The sequence below is a fragment of the Silurus aristotelis genome, assembly GCF_946808225.1.
Source record: "Silurus aristotelis genome assembly, chromosome: 3".
Classification (NCBI taxonomy): domain Eukaryota; kingdom Metazoa; phylum Chordata; class Actinopteri; order Siluriformes; family Siluridae; genus Silurus; species Silurus aristotelis.
Window position 1 is genome coordinate 35,330,316 of NC_139576.1, and position 17,736 is coordinate 35,348,051.

At 41.7% G+C, this 17,736-nt stretch overlaps 1 protein-coding gene across 1 annotated transcript in view; it reads right to left on the reverse strand.

The window, feature by feature from the left end:
- Positions 1-17,736, reverse strand: part of dnah7 (dynein, axonemal, heavy chain 7) — a 99,851-nt gene that overhangs the window by 3,551 nt on the left and 78,564 nt on the right. The window contains exons 56-65 of the mRNA XM_083537224.1: positions 17,226-17,387; positions 16,580-16,780; positions 16,164-16,325; positions 14,491-14,676; positions 12,355-12,492; positions 10,965-11,195; positions 7,111-7,263; positions 5,686-5,863; positions 4,018-4,121; positions 953-1,163 (exon numbers count right to left, since the gene is read on the reverse strand). Of these exons, the coding sequence (XP_083393350.1) occupies positions 957-1,163; positions 4,018-4,121; positions 5,686-5,863; positions 7,111-7,263; positions 10,965-11,195; positions 12,355-12,492; positions 14,491-14,676; positions 16,164-16,325; positions 16,580-16,780; positions 17,226-17,387 (1,722 nt within the window). The 3' untranslated portion in view covers positions 953-956. The remainder of the gene's footprint in view (positions 1-952; positions 1,164-4,017; positions 4,122-5,685; positions 5,864-7,110; positions 7,264-10,964; positions 11,196-12,354; positions 12,493-14,490; positions 14,677-16,163; positions 16,326-16,579; positions 16,781-17,225; positions 17,388-17,736) is intronic.

Consider the following 17,736-nt stretch of genomic DNA (forward strand, 5'->3'; position numbering starts at 1 on the left):
TATTTACTCGTTTGTCAATTTCTCGCTTGTTAAAAACAGCGAGTGCGTTCAGGATCTTCACGTGCCCATTTATTTGTCTTGACTCCAGCGTTCATTATCGTCTTTTCCGTTACCCCGGTCTATTCGAAGCGACCGCCGCTTGGTTTTGCGAATCGCAGCACCGACGTTTTTCCCACCGAAACACATTCCAACGCTCGATTAGCTTCCCGAATGAACCCTGTTCTACGAGCCGTTCTGTTCGTTTATCCAGCATTTCTTAAAACGGACCCAAGCATTGCACGTGGCACGACGAGCTACGCGGAACAAACCCTTTTCTTCTACTTTTTTTCCTTTAACCATTTGGTCAGTGTTTAATTTCTATTGGCAAGGCGAGAATTTTGTTGGTTTATACAAGCATTCCAATTTCTGAGCGGGACGCAACAAAGACACGTCTTTCAGTAAATTAAATTTACTTTATATATATATATATATATATATATATATATATATATATATATATAGGATGAAAAGAGAAGTAAAAGTATGCAATGCGATTAACAAGCGTTTTATGGCATTTTCATTTTCACACGGATTCTGCAGCTTGTATTTAACAATAATCATCACAAAAAAAAGTCTGGTCTTTGAAAGAAAACTTTTTTTTTTCACGGGGGGTAAAAATTACTTTTTTTTTTCTTTTTTTTTTTTTTTCTCCCTATCCGTTCCGAAAGCCTGCGTGTATACTTGTCTTCGTCTCATTTGTTAGTCTTGCTGATGTTGATGTGTCTCGAAAAATAAAGGTACACCAAACAGCTCTTTTTGTGTTCCAGCGTGTAAAATAATACCCCCCCACACGCGCACGCACACACACTCCAAAAATTTGATTGATTGACCCTTTTTTTGGTTAACAAATAAAAAAATGTCTTTTTAACAGTGAAGAAAAAGGTGTTCTGACGTTCCCCTTTGTAGGACTCACCGCTTTACGAGTTCATCTGGCAGAGCAGAGCGACGCCTCGCCGGATCCAGTGCTCTGGGGGGACGTCCGAGTCGAGGCTCATGGCGATGACGTAGTTGGTGGAGTGGCCCGTGGTGGACAGCGTCCCCCGTCTTTCGCTCGTCTTATACACAGGTGAAATGTAGCACAGGCGCTCGGGGATGTCCTGCTTCTTCATGGGTATGAGCCAAATCTACAACAAGGCCACATTAATGAGGAGACGCATTTGGTATGCAGACAGAAAAACTGTTCAGACTGTCTGCTTTGAGATTTTTAAATTAGATGCCACGGTATTTTATATATTTGAGTTAATTATGCTGCATTCAGGACTGGTATAATTATACTTAAAAAGTATTTATAAAATAATTAAGGGTATTTGTAGCTCAGTGTTTAAGGTTCTGGGTCATTGATTTTAAGGTCAGTGGGGTTCAGGCCCTGGTATTACCAAGCTGCCACTATTGGGGCCATTAAGCAAAGCCCTTAACTCTTTGTGCTTCAGGGGCGCTGTATCATGGCTGACCCTGGGCTCTGACCCCAGACATAATAGATTTTATCAATCTGATTGACTAAGGTTAGTAGCTACATACGAAAAATCATGTCGTTTAATGTTAAGAAATTTTTTTTTCAATCTATCGCTTTTATTTCTCGCTTTGAATGTTGCTACTACACAAGCAATCACAGCCTTATAGACCTTCAGGGGCAATTTTAAGCCCCTGAGTGTTCATTTAGTACGAAATAAACCCAGAACTGTCAGTAGCTAACGTTTCACTCAAGCTTACTATCGCCCCCTAGTGGCCTGCAATGCATCTGAAATGTAAACTATTGAAACTTTAAACTTTTTTTTTGTTTTTTATATATAATAACTTAGCGGGGTCCAAATGTGCAATAGGTTCAAGTTTGTGGGAACATTTTGCTCGTATTTTGATTTTAAATGTCAAATATTAAAAATATTAGTTAAATGATTAAGAACTAAATGAGCAACGCAAAATTTTTATTTTTAGCTTTAGTGTTAATGCAAATATAATAATAATAATAATAATTATTATTATTATTATTATTATAACAATAATGTTTTCAGTTGACTGTTGGTATAAAAATAAAATGTGATTATTGGCATTTTTAGTATTATTCAGCAACTCGTGGCACTTCAGGGCATGAGACTGAAGGAGAAAAATTGTTTGGAGTATACATAAAAAAAGTGGTATTTCCAAAACTATGCCAGCTGCAGAGACCCCCACCACCAATCAAAATCCTCTTCCTGCAACATTCACGTGGTATTTTGTATAAATATAGTTTTGGAACGTCTTCCAATCAGTGCCGAACAAAGACGGAGTGAACTTTTTATTCTTTCCTTTCCGAAGCACCGAGCTGAAATGGCTTTCTGCTTTTTCAGAAGTCTCGAGATAACACAAAGCGAGACAATAGCTCACCATGTGCGTTTTTGTCTCCTGGGTCAAAGCGGCTATAATTAATCATTCGGATCCTCAGCGTAGTGAAGGCTTCTGGGTATTGTACGCGAGATGAAAAGCGCTGCCTTCCAGGAGCCGAGCCACGTAATGTCTGAAGGAACTCGATTCTCGTCCCCTGTATGCCGTGTTTATATTGCAACACGGTTTATTCGATTCACGGTAAAACCAGGGGGTTTCCGAGACCTAGCTGAGATTTGTGGATTCCTCTTTTAATAGGAACTCGCCAATATCTGCTCTGTCCTGAGATGAGTTCTAATCCAATCAAGAGCTTTCATTAATGCTCCCATCAAACATTCGAATGAGGGATTGGTCTTTGACTGCCTCATTGAGAACCACAAAAAACCTTGATGAGGTCAAACGAGAAGACTGGTCTGAAAGAACAGACTGCTGTGGCAACCATCACTATTTACAAGCGTGGTGCGCAGAAAAACATCTCAGTCCACAGCTGATTCCTGGGATTTCTGATCAGAAGGTTACAAGTTTAAATCCCAGCACCACCGAGATGACAGCTGGGCTCTTAGAAATGCTGCAAATGAGATTCGGTTGGAAACTGATCTCCTGGGAAATGGTCTGTACCACGGATACACCTATAGCTCAAACCTCGAGGCAGATGGGCTACAATCCACGTTAAGGTTTGGAGATGCTTTTCAGCAGAAAACCACATCTGGTTCTGACCACTTTTCCTGTCATTTTCAGATCAGACTTTGGCTTCGAGAAGTTTTGCACGGAACATGCTAGTTTGGGAGCACTTTTATGCTAAGTTTGAAATGAAACTGCATAAACTTAGTAGCGGAGCGTTTGTCAGGTTATCTCGGCCACATCGAGACCAGGATCACGCACGAACGACTTCAAACCTGAAAAGCGTGCATAGCGTGGAGACGTCAATCAAACGATCAGTGAGGCTTGGTAAAGTAGGTCATGCCGATAAAAGCAGCATGGGACGATCAACACTACGCTAACGTCCTCTGGGACTGCTAGTGCATGACTCAGGAGATACAACTAATATATAAATATCATTTATTTTCTGGTTTATGAGAAAAAATAACACATTCACGTCCTTTAAATTCTCTAGATCGAAATAACATGTAAAGTATAACGACTAAAGTATTGGGACACCTGACTTTTTCTAGCCATATGTGGTTCTTCCCCAAACTTTTACAACTTGAAGGCACACAATTGTGTCTTTGGATGTTCTTGCATGAAATCTTTCCTTTACTTGAACTTCGTGACCCAAACATGTCCCGGGATACCAAACCAGCTCCATGAAGATATCCTTTACATGGATTTAAAGTTTACAAGTGATTTAAAGATCTCCTGCTATAGTGATCCGCTCGTTCATGCTCAGCCGGGACCCCTGAGATATCTCTTATAGCTTTACCTCTGGTCCTGAAGCATGCACAGGTTCTGTATGCAACCCATTACCTTCTGCACCTTAAAGAACATCCTGAGAGCCCTTTTGAACTTGGACAGCGTGTCAGGTGGAATTACACCCTGTGCCGAATGTGCAGAAGGTACACAAAGCCAGCATGATATACCCCTAAGGGAGATTATAAATAAAGGGAAGTGAAGAATAATTACCACGGGCATGGTGTCGTGGAGGACCTTTGGGTACGACTCTGCCAGTATCATCATCTTCCTGTCCCAGCGTGCCCCATCCAGGAACAACCCGCGGATGTAGACGCCTGTCGGAGAAAAGACGCACACACACTCTATCTCTAGCCTTAAGAATAAGCAGCCCTGGGGCAGACATTAACGATTTGAAATACTCTGTAAACACTGGTGCATACACACCAGCTGTCAATCTGTTTGTGTGAGTGTGTGTGTGTGTGTGTGTGTGTGAGTGTCTGCGTGCAACCCCCCGAAGAACAAGAGCGTCATCACATGCTGATGAACGAGCGCCAGGGGTCTGATGTAAAAGAGCGAGGTGATGTTGACTCTGATTGATAGCCCGTGGGCACGGCAAGGGGTTAATGCGTCCTCTCGCTCCCCCCGTTCTCCTCGTTCCCTCGTTTTTTTTTTTCTCCTCCCGTCGAATCAGTCGCTCGGGTTTCAACCTTCTCGCGTTTCTTTTTCTTCAAGCATGCACCTACGTACGCTAAAGGAACAAAAGTATTGGACTTTTCCAGCCATGTGTTTTTCTGTTAGAATTCCAGCTAGAAGACCCAAGCCTGGTCCAGCATGATGGACACACAGGTATCTGCATGAAGATATGGTTTGCATGTGTAGGAATGGAAGATCTCCAACTCTTAGCACTCCAATCTCTTTGGGATGAATGTTTCATATTTTTCTCTTCACCTACCCGAATTTTCCTTGTGGTTGAATGAGCACCAAACTTCGAACATCTTCCCAGAAGAGTGGAGCTCATTATAACAGTACTTGAATACTCAATGTGGAATGGGATGCTCAAAACTCACATTTGTATCTTATATTCATGTGTCCGTATACTGTCTGCATCCATATCCAGAAATTCCATACGCTTCAGGCTTTTTGTTCCTTCACTCACACATCTGATTGATCTATCCATCCATCCACCCTCAACAGCCACTATAAGCAGGAACACCTTGATAACTTCTGGTTCCTGAAACGAAATCCACTTATGCAGATCCAGTTTGAGAGCTAAAAATTACATTTCCATAAAATAGCATTATTTCTCATTTACCTTTGGCCTTTTCTGACCTTCTGGAATTGCCTCTGGAGGAATTTACACAGGGTGGGATTAAAACAAAAACAAAGACGCATCCAGGCACACCATAATTATTCGAGAGGCAAGAGAAGTATGTGTGGACCGGTGTGAGCTGAAGATGACGGCGACTCAAATAATCACTCTTTGAAACCGGGTTGAGCAGAAAAGCATCTCAAGTCCACATCTGGTTGGATAAACAGGAATCGTAGGCTATTATTGTATTAGAAGCTTGAAAAACATCGCCACTTGTGATGAACAGATTTGTGCTGTCATTGTCGAAATTTGCTTTGTGTCAGCCTGGTGGTGGTTGTGTAATGGTATGAGGAAGCTCCTCTTGACCTATTAATCCCTATCAATCATTGTTTGGTGAGCATTTTATTCATCAACAACGCAAATTGGTTCCTACATGTGGTAGACTGCGAGATTCCCAGCGTCGATCTCCAAACCTGAACTAGAATCCCAAAGGAATGTTTCCAACACCTTGGGGAATCCATGCTACAAAGTGATGGGGCTTTTAAAACTGAGAGAAAATGGTGTGTTGAATAAACATCTGTCTGTCTTACCATCCTCGGGCGGTCGCGTGTACTCCGTATCGTCCATGACGTGGAAGTCGAAGGCGAGCAAATCAATGGGGATGGTGTGCTTTCGGGCGTAGTTCTGCTGGGCGCCGGTCAGGAAAGCCTGCGTGAAGAAGAAGCCGGACATCCAGAACACGGCCGGGATGCCGTCATCATACCATTCCTACAGAAAGAACAAGAACGAGGGGATAAATCCGTAGAATTTATTGAACGTTTATATTAAAAGACTATTTGGACATAAATTGGAAACCACAAGATTGTAATGTGCATATTTATTTATCATTTGCACTCATAATAAGCACAAATAAGTCACAAAGAGGAGGCCTGGGGTGTACTGGATACTGTTGGAGCTCTCCAGCAGGAGATCTTCCTCTTAATCCCATGTAAAACATATCTTCATAGAGCAGGTTCGGGTCAGGGTCATGTTTTGTGCATCCAAAGGCATCCTGTACAAGTTTTCCCTCTAAATTTGTGTGAGAAACGCATCATCGCAGCATCACGGATGATCGCATCCGCTTTAACGTTGTTCCTTCTCAAGTGTCGGGCACTTAGGTTTAATTTGTCGATCACCGACAGACACGGAGCTACTTCAGTTTGTGCGAGTCCCTGATCAAATACACAGAAAAATAAATACTGATCGCGAGGTAACAATGTTTATGTGGAGAAACAATTTTTGTAATTGACGAGAAAATGACGGTGAGATCAAGAGGAGACTATGTAATGTCAAGAACGCGAGAAAAAAAAAATTCGAGATCGCGAGAAAACTTTTGTTATGGTGAGAAAAAGGGAAACTTATAACGAGATCAAGATGAAAAGTCGCGATGACGACAAAAGTTTTGTTGTGGCGTGAGTGCAAGGAAACGATGTTTGTGTCGTCGAGATCACGAGAAAATGTAGCCATGATGACGAGAAAACAGCTTGTCATGTCGAGATCATGAGTAAACAAGGAAGAAAAAAAGAATTATAATGCTGTATAATGCGATTGTTATACTGTAATATTTTGATCTCGAGTTCATGAGACGTAAAGCAGATTTGCACTAAGGGTTCGGGTTCAAGATCAAGCTGCCTCCTGATTGGATTAGGGGTGAGATCAGATCTGATTGCCATGTAGTGTAGATGTACGTCGTCTTGTCGAAAAAAATGGAAGGAAGCCGAAACACTAACGCTGTAATCCCCAATTCCAAACGTGATTTAAACAGTTATCACCGTAATTACACTGTCAGATTCAAACCCCCGAATCCACTGTTCTTTTCCGCCATCCTCCCTTTCCGTGGTGTGGGATTTATTTTCTACCCGAAGTGTTCTACTGCCCCCCTGAGGCACAGATAATACGCCTGCACGTTGCTCCTCACAGATCAACGTGCAGCTGTTTTTTGGATTCGTTCTGATTTGAGGCACCCTCGAACTCACCTGTAGGAACCGGAGCCTCTCCAGGAAGTCGCTGACGTATCCCCCGAGGGGTTTGAGGCTCGGGTACGACTTCTTCATCCACATACCTGGAACGCGGCCCTTCAAAATGCTCGTCACAACCTCCTCCAGCTCAGCCGACATCACCACCAGCCCCTGCGGCACACACGCACAAACACACATGGAGATGACGGGTAATTCATGATTTATAAGCCTTTGGGCACAGCAGTTAAGGCCAAAAGTTTGTGGACACCTAACCATTACACCTATATACCTGTTGAGCTTCTTTTTTTTAATTTATTACCGCTTTGCTAGTAAAAAAAAAAAAGACTAGATTTTTTGGGGGGGGGTTAAATGTGGGTATTTGTGCTGTTTCAGCTACAAGGGCGTTATTCAGATCAGATACTGGTGAAAAAAGGGGTTGAGTTTTGCGATTTCAAAGTTCTGTGGAGTCGAAATCTGAAATTTTGGGTTCTAACAGAAGAACTTGTGTAAGACTAAGACCAGGAGAGATGATGTTTGTAAACCACAGTATAAAAATGGAGGTGGAAGCGTAATGGTTTGGGTTTGTTGAAAAGCAGGGAATGTTGGAGACTTATTTCTGAAAGTGAAAGAACCAACATGGCAACCCTTCCATACTTCAGTTTTGTACTTATGCAATTCCATCTGGACTGCGGAAACGACTTCACCATACAAGATTAAATCTTTTTCTAAGGTTCTACAGAGCCTCCAAAGCACCTCTGAGGTTCTTTATAGTTCCCCAGAGCCAACAAAACATGTCTGAGTTTTCTCGACATTTTCACTGAGACTCCAATGGTTCTCTAGCATTTCCTCAAGGCTCTTTCTAACCTGTAAAGCTCTAAGCTTTTTCTAAGGTTCATCAGATCCTCTGAAGGACATCTAAGTTTTCTTTAATGCTCCTTCAAAACCTAGCTAGCAAAATATTTCTGTAGGGTTCCTCAGAGCCCACCAAAGTTTCTCTAATCTCATCTTGGGTTTTTCAAAGGTTCCTCTGAGCCACAAAAGCCTGTATGAAATTTCACTAAGCTTTCTTAGAGACTCCAATTCTTCAAGTTTTCTATGAGTCTTAACAGCTTTAATGAAGTTTCTGTTCTCGGTTCTTCAGAGCCTCTAAAGCTTGTCAAACATTTCTGTCAGAGGTTTCACTAAGTTTCTCTTTATTCCGAGTCTCCAAAGCTCCTCTAAAATTCAAGGGTCCCACAAAGACTCTAAAGCGCCTCGACAATTTAATTAAGGTTCCTCAGACACTCCAAAACTCCTCTAAGATCTCTCTACAAGACGACGAAGCGTATCTCCAAGGTCTCTAAGCGTTATTTAGAGAGCAGACAGTCATCTGGAGTGTTTTCATCATGGAATCACGGAATGGCCTGCCCAGTTTACGTCCGAAGCGGCAGCTCCATTCCTGGCTATCATCAGCACTCGTTGACTTGTAATTTATTAAACATTCCGATGCATATTGAACATCGGATCTCCAAATGTAGATGCAAAAAATGGCTAATCCGCTCATTTTTTTTATTTTAATAAAGATTTTACGTTCATTCTAACCATGATTAATGTATTCCAGCCAGCCCGAATTATAATTAGCCTCATGGGGGTTTGCACTTGGCAGAGTAGAGAACTGGTATTGAGAAGCTGTCGGTTCTACGAGCAGAGATATTTTGTACTACTCCGAGATAAAAGCTCGCCCGGAGCTGCGTCGCAGTTCGTATTGGCCCGCCGAAATGCCATGTTTAAAACGTTTTCGCAGGTTGAACTTCGGGGGCCGAACGTCTCCGTGTTTTTCCCTTCGGCCAAAGCCGTAATCCGACGAGAGCTCGGCGGCAAAAAAATGTCGGAGGAGATTAAAAGAAATCTCGGCCGCCTCTTTGTGTTCTCCAGAGCGCTATAGAGGATACAAGGTGGAGAAGGAGGAAAAAAAAGGGAATACAGAGGATAAAAATCGTGAAATTGCAAGGGGTTTGAGACCGGGACAGGGTTGAAGCGATGAATTGAAGCAGATGAAGAGGATTATATTAGGGTTAGATTAAGGGATATGGGGAACCACAGAGTGGATATTAATAGCGCTGCTCTTTCATAAAGAGATTGGGACGGGGATAACTGGGATTGGAGTGGTCAACACCTACAGCAGGAAAAGATCTACCACAAGTTTTGAGGACCAGGTACACTAGCAAGTACTGAAACTGCTTTTCATTACTAATATTGGGGTGATATTGCCCAAGGCTCACCATCCTGCTTCTCTGCCCAATATTCATTAATCACCAATCAAAGGACTTATACAGACCTTAACTTGAGGTTCCTCTAAGGTTCCTCAGAGCATCCAAAGTTGTTTCAATTTTCTTCCAAGTTTTTAAATGACTTTAGAGTCCGTGAGAAACATTACAGGAGCTTTAAAGTTATTCCTCAAGGTTCTTTAGGGTTTATGCAAGCCTTCATTGAAGGTTCCTTTTTGGTCCTCAGAATGCCTCTTATAGATTTATTTAATGTTCTATAGGAAATCTAAACATCCTCTATGATTTCTTTACATTTTGGTAAAGTCTTCAAAGCTCAGGCTCTTTTAACGTTCCACAAAAAGTCAAATTGTTTTCAAGGTTCCAGGAAGCCTTCAAAGCTTGTCTGAGGTTCTTTGTAGTACCTAACAGCGAATAAACCAGTCTGAGCTTTCTATAATGTTCCACTGAGATTCCAAAGCTCCTCTAGATTTTCCCTAAGGTTCACTTAAACCTGTTAAGTTCGAAGCCTTTTCTGAAGTTCATCAGATCCTCTAGAGACATCTAAGTTTTTTTTTATTTTTTTTATGCTCCTTTAAAACCCCCAAATCGAGTCGAAAATACCTTTAAGGTTCCCCAGAGCCTCCCAAGGTTCTGAGAGCCTCTAAAGCTCACTTTAATCTTCTCTTAGGATTCTCAGAGCCCCAAAAGCTCATCTGACATTTCACTAGGTTTCCTCAGAGACTACAACACTCATCTACATTTTTCTACAAGTTTCCAAAGACTCATAACAGCTTTACTGAAATTTCTGTTAGGTTCTTTTGAACCTTTAAAGCATGTCCAACATTTCTGTCTTGAGAATTCAATAAGGTTCCTCAAAGACTTGAATGCTCCACTAAAGTTTCTCTCTATTCTGAGTCTCTGCAGACTCTAAAGACTCTAAATTGCTCCTACAGTTCATTTAAGGTTCCTCAGACCCTCCAAATTCGGATCTAAAATATTCCTGGGTTTTTTTCACAGCCTCAAACCTGCCACTATCAATTCTTTAAGGTACTCAGACCCTCCAAAACTCTCTAGGTTTTCCTCAGAAACCCAAAATGGCTTCTAACTATTCGTTAAGGTTCCTTAGACCCTCCAAAACTCCTCGATGGTTTCTCTAGGTTTTCCTCACAACCACAAAAGTGCCCTTAATTATTCTTTAAGGTTCCTCAGACCCTCCAAAAATCCTCTGATTTCTCTAGGTTTTCCCAGAACCTCAAAAGTGCTTTTAAAATTCCTTAAGGTTCTGCAGACCCTCCAAAACTCCTCCAAGATTTCTCTAGGTTTTCCTCAGAATCTCAAACGTGCCTCTAACTATTCTTTAAGGTTCCTTAGACTCTCCAAAACATCTCAGAGATTTCTCTAGGTTTTCCTAAGAATATCTAAAGTGCCTCTAACTATTCTTTAAGGTTCCTCAGACCCTCCAAAACCCCTCTATGATTTCTTTAGGTTTTCCTCAGAACCTCTAACGTGCCTCTAAAAATAAAGGTTTCTCAGAGCATATCTAAGAGCTCTCCCAGGTTTCTTATTGCCTCCAAAGCCCCACTTAGACCGTCAAATTTCCTCTCAAGTTCCTTTCATGGTTCTGACCTTGATGGCCTTCTGGATGTTGATGCAAGAGTCCCGAATAGTCTGCAGCAGCTTGTTGAAGCGGCCCATCTCCTGCACCAACACCGTGTTCATACTCTGCTTGTAACTGGTGGGGAACCTGCGCATGGCTGCCTCTGTATCGAAGTCTTGTGGCAGTTTGCTCAAAACGTCCGCCGCCACCTCGTACACCATGTCGTCCGAGGACTTCGCATCTCCACCTGTCATACGAGACTGAAAGGGAAAGATGATGACTTTTTTCCATGTTACAATAGCAAGGATATGGAATTTACAGCTGTAGGTTTAGGTAACAGCTTTCTAAAATGACCTACTTAGGATGTAAATAAAGGTGGACAGATTCTGCTTATTCCTGACTGGACTTCGTTTGTTCGCTATTCCTTCATGTACTTATTGTCAAAACTCCCCAGATAAACACTTTAGTTAACAAGCAATTACAAGTCACTCAGAAAATATACAATTTGTCTCACAAATCATTTTCAATAGTTTGGCAATTGCAATCATCAGCTTGGAAAGCAAAATTCGGTAATTTGCAGCACGCTAACATTACAGAAATTAGCCCAGTTGAGGCTTTTTTGATTAGAGACGGGGTGGTATCAAAAGGTTTTGAGACCAGCTCTGTTTACAAGAAAGTACACACTAGCACCCTTCCACAGCATTCCTGAAACTTAAGGAAGGTGTACTAGACGTCTTCTTTCCAAAGCACCTCAAGAACCTTAGCTCGATTCAGCGAAGAGCTAGGTCTTAATCTTTGGGAAGATGGCGAGTTTGCAGAAACCGAATCTGGCGAGTAGGGTGGGTGTGGAATTGAGATTATGTCGCTTGTTCTCCGGCGATCATCCTGCACAAGTTGCCGAATGGCTGCGACAGAATTCGGGTGGTTGAGCACGATGGAGGTCTTCCTGTACTCTCGTCATCTTCCAGTGATGTTCTTCTGCTCTTAAAGCCGGAAGAGGGCGAAGTCCCAAGGAGCCAAATCTGGAAAGTAGGGTGGGTTCAGAATGAGATCATGTTGTTTCCGGGGAGAAACCCGCCTGTGAGGAGAGCCCACGATGAAACCGCAGACGTGGTCATAATTTGTTACACTAGATTCTGGATTCTGGTGGGTGCTTGTAGAGATTTGGGCTTCAGCTACAGGGGTTTTAGTGATGCTTATGTAGGTGATGTGAGGAGGCTTGGGGTACAGCCCTCTATAGCTATCTTCCAGTCTTCGAGTTCAAGTTTAAGTGTGTTTTTAACCTTGTGGAATAACCATCGATTGCTGGAAATACCTTTGTCCTATAGCCCTTCTTTCCTCTTCATACCTTCCTACAATGCCTGGATTTTAATTCTAACCTGTTTGTAATTTCTTCCTCGCCCTGTCCCCCCATCAAACCTGAGTGAGCAGGATGCTGTCAAACAGGAGCTCCGTCTCCACCTGGTCCTTGGAGATGTCCGCGTTGGCGTTCATGCCGAAGACTTCGGGCGACGGGTACAGTGGCAGAGATTTTGTGTACTCTATGTAGCTATTGTGCTGCACACAAAACACACACACACAGACACAAAACGAGACACTTCGTGATGCACACATGCGGAAAGCAGAGACACTAAATAACGACGGCGCACTTAAAGCACGCCACCCACGAGATCGCTGACATTTATAATAATGACTATGCAAATTCGACGCTCATGAATAAAAGATTCTGGGCCGAAAATGGCAAATAAAACGGGCTGTAGATTATACATGCGCTCGCAAATAAATTAGGCTCCGGCCACCGGTGGCATCCCACCGCGCACGCTTATTGAACCCGGAGCTCATTATGATTTTCAGAACTTTCTGGAATGGAGAAGGAAAAAAACTAAAATGAGTGGGCAAGCGAATCCGAAACGATGCGTTTTGCATTGCAGGGGTGAGGTACACAGCAGTCTTTTGATCTAAATATCATGAAGTTCTGATGGAGATTTCATTTATAATGTGGACCGAGACAATTTTGTTAAGAAAAAAAATTATGTATGCAAACGTTCGAATTGATCATTTTGGTCTGTTTTGTTTCATTGCCTGGCACCAGAAAAAAATTTAAATTATGATAATTTCTGGGGCTAATTCTTACCTGAAGAAATGATTAGACCATACACCTCAATGTCCTACTCTTTTGTTCGCATTTCTTTCTTATTAAATTTTATTTTTAAGAATAGAAATGCCAGCTTAAAAAAAATGCAATAAATCCCAGGTATAGCTTTTAAATTTGTCCTTTCAAAAAATGTATTCCTAATGAACAGCCCAGTGGTTATCTTTTCATTATGAGGTATTAGAAAAAAACCTTGAGAGAAACCAAGCTTAACCCCATTATCTAGGTTGCACTCAGTGTCTATATACAACCCCAATTCCAAAAAAGTTGGGACGCTGTGTAAAACGTCAAAAATAAAAACAGAAAATAAACCATTTTAAAGAAGGTCATTTCAGAATTATTGGCAGCACCATGTGTTGTAAATGACTGGAAAGGTGAGAGCTACTATATAAGAGCTGAAAAAACATTTTACAACTAATTTGATTAATTGAATATGTATCTTGAAATGAAAAAAACGCCAAAGAAGACCCAGGACTGTTGAGTGGTTAGAATCGTATTTCTAGCAAGTTCCCAGACGTTTACAGAGTGTTGTTAAAAGTGGTAAAAAAAGGTCCTTTTTTTACAGTCATGTTGCTGCAATCAACTTAAAAAATGCATTCTTTTTTTTCTTAAAACGGTACATTTTCTCAGTCTAAACATTTGATATGTTGCCTATGTTCCCTTGTGAATAAAATATGGGTTTATCAGATTTGAATTCTGTTTTTATTTACATTTTACACAGCGTTGAAATCTTTTATAATTGGGTTTGTATTGTTATCATTGTTGAAATTCTCAACTAGAAAAGCAAAACTGTTCATGAAAATTGCAGCCTAAACCAGTGTAGCAGACTATACTGCCCCAATCCATCTTCAAGGTTCTTAGATTTAAGCCTCCACAGTATAGACCTTATGAATGTTTAGACTGTTAATGTGTTTCCAATCAAAAACGACTCGATTCAGAAGTGGGATGTCAGGTTCAATCTGGGTTTTTGGAATCTGGCTGGTCTTACTTTTTCTGACCCCTTTCGTGTTCCATATATCGTGAAATCTCTTAGGATTCATTAGCATTTGATAAACCGATTGCGGCTTTTGGAGCCAATTATTTTGAATATGTGTTTGTGTGTGTTTGTGGGAGTGTGTGTGTAATGTAAAAATAAATATATATGTATATAGTCCCTCAGAAGTCAAATAGCAACAATTTGCTTTCTTGAAAGATTTTTCACAAAACAAAGAATATATATATTCAAAAGCAAAACGTTGCTATTTGACTTCTGAGCAACTTTGTATGTCACTTGGTAACTACTGTGTCCCGGGAACCTGGGTTCGAACCTGGTCGTGAACTTCCAAAGTGATGTACAGTACCACATAAACCATCAGCTGTACAGAACCATCTATGTGTGTGTGTTTGTGTGTATGAGATCTTACATCCCCTTCACACGGTGAGTAGTAAATCCCACTCGGGTCGAACTTGTACTCCTGATCCATGATGATCTTACTGGTGTAGAAGATAGACAGGATGGTGCGGAGGGTCCGGCGGTCCCAGTCATCCGTAACACGTCCTCCGTAGTTGCACTCACCAGTCATGTAGCGAAGGGCGTCGAATGGCACTTCCTAGAGGGGGAAAAAGTACCTTGTAGAGTGTAGCTGATATATATAACCATTGATGAGTGTGAGTTTCCACTCTGGGATTCCCCAGGATACGCAATCGATTGCAATATAATTCTCGATTGTTATTATATGAAGAGAAATCACTTTCTGATGTCATTATGATTCTAATTTAGATGAAACCACAGTCTATGCATATTATGCAATTGGGTTGGAATGGAACCATGGCAACAAGCATGAATTAGTTTTGGCTGCAGTGTAATTTTGTAAACAATTAATCTAATAATTGTAATTAGACAGCGTGAGCTAATGCTATTTACTGTATACTATGAAGTGCGTGGATATGATTGAATTTAAAGCAACGAGAACACGTTGTATTACAGTATTAAGACCTGATTTTTCCAGTCATGTGTTTCTTCCTCAAACTTGTCTTTCCCTGTCTGTGTCCAGATGCTCTGATTATAAATGACAAATTATTATATTTCTGGTTATAAAACCACAGTCCTTTGCATGTTAATGATTCTTTGTTTTGCGTTACTTGTGATATCAGGATTCAGTATGTGTTAAGGACGTGTTAGCGCTTCCAAAACACAAAACAAAATGATTCAGATCGCAACTTTTCAACTTTTTATAGTAATCAACCCTGCTATTTAAGTGCACCTGAGCGTTTCTGATCCAACCTTCCAGTCAGCAACCTTGACAATCAAGTTCGAACTTGATTGTCTAGACGACTGGGTCAGAGCGTCTTCAAAATCGTATCGGTAGCTTCTTCGTATGTATTTCTAATGTAGAGTATCACTGGCTAAGCTTAAATACTGTTTATTTTTCAATTGTACATCATGAACTAAAATATTTCATTACAATAATATCAGACTCAGACATTTGGACCCTACTGTACCTTCAGCATCTAAACAAAGCCCTTTGAAGGCAGGGTTTCATTGCTCCCTTTCCCCCTGATGTCTCCTTCGATTAGCATGAAAGCAACAAGCTACTGTATACCACTGTCTCATTTTCACACCAAAGACTCTTTTCATTACGCGGTGCCATGCTAGGTGTCAGTCGGCAAGTTCGGCGCGCTTCAGAAATGAAAAAGGTGGAGCCGGATCGTGACATTTCCTGCTGAAATTTCCCTTGCTAATGCCACGGAGGAAATGTCAGCATGTTCTCGTGTTTTTTTCTTTTTTTCAGGGGGGCTCTTGATCAGTATATGCAGAGTGCTTGTTTTGAAAGCCATACTGCAAGTGGCATCGAGAGTGGCTCTGATGTTATGGAAATGTCAAGGGTTTTTTTTTTCTTTCCCCCATGCTTCTTTAGAGGGACGTATGAAAGGATTGGTGGGGTGCGTGAAAATGAAGTCGGAGACACGGAGAGATTGTGTTAAGAGAGCATGCGATAGAGTGCAGGCGGGTGAGAATTGGTCGATGTCGCTATGAAAAGAGGAGCAGAAGTGGATGGGTGTGTGTGCGTTTGTTTGTGCGTTTGTTTGTCCTCACTTCATACTGATCCAGGAACATATGCAGCTGTTGGACGGAGATGCGTAAGTCGGTTTCGTTAAACTCGTAGGGGATGTTCCAGCCCAGGGGGCCAAACTTCCTTCGCTCTTGGGTGAGCGCATGAAAGAAACACAGGCCATAAAGTAGTTTCTTGAAAACAGCCTGCAACACAATGATTAAACATTACATTTGAACATTTATGACATTTGGCACCTAGGGGGTAAGGGCCTTGCACAGGACCCCAGAAGTGGCAGCTTAGTGTGGCTTGGATTTGAACTCATGACCTTCAGATCTACAGTCCATTATCACTAAGCGACCACCTCCCCTTGTGCATATATACGAAACACACAACCTCAAACTTAACAGCAATATTGACTTCATATGAATTAACCCCATACCACTCCCCCTTGACTCACTGGCTTTGAGCTGCTGTTGAAGAACTCCGGATCGGATATTGGGTTCATATGAAGGGAGCCGATGATGTTGGAACGCAAGCCCTTGGGGGCCTCGTTTGTCATCTTGACACCATTCTGAAGCACAGCCACTGGGAAGTTTGGTGAGGGGTAACTGGTCAGCCACAAACGGAAGTCTGGATGGGTGGTGTCTGGGTTGAGCTCCTGGAGGAAAACAAAGCAAAACTTTGAGACAACAGAAATGGAACACTTGATTTTTACTAAAATGGGATCTGTGAACTGAGCTATAAAGAAACCACACTTGGTGGGTTTTGGGATAGTTTGGTGGTTAAGGCTTAAAATCTGACGGTTGTGAAGGTTGTGACTTTAAATCCAAGTAAACACCAACGTGACATTCCTGGGCCCACGAGCAAGGCTCTTAACCTGTTTACTGAACACCTTTAAAAGGAATTGGAACACTAATTGCACCCCAGGCCTCCTCAACTTCCCCAACTTACATCAACAACACACACTGTAATTATCCAATTTTTACCATTTTTTGCGTAGGGATGGTGGGGGGGGCAACTGGACCAACTATCAATGTGAGGAATATTTTCTTATTTCTACCCTCCAGCTCAAACTTTTTTCTCATTCAATCCAAATCCAGTACCTCACAGACCCGTTCCAGGGTTGCCATCCAGGACGTAGCCAGGTGGCAGTTCTGTAGCACCACCCATGTGCCTTCCTTTACACCCATTTCAATCATATTCATGGCAATGGGTCCCTGGCCTTGGCCCAGGGACAGAGAGGCCAGCTTGTTTCCTGTAAAGCCCTGCGAGCAGAACACATGGTCATTAGCATAAAATGGTGCAGAGACACAATTGAGACAAAGACTAAGACAAGATCCTAACAAACAGCTTTTCACTGCCTAACAGTAAAAACATGGATGGATATATATAATGTATTAAATGAACAACAGTGTGTGTTATAATATCAAACTAACGATTTGGTGGGATGAATCCTGATGTCAATCAGTGTTAACACTTTTAACACCGTAAAGTGTAAGATTATTTGTGTAACATTGTGCTTTATTGCTATTTCACTATATTGATTCATCAGCGATTTACAATTATTAATATAGAGTAGAACAATTAATTCGCTATTGACTGTCTGCCCCCTGT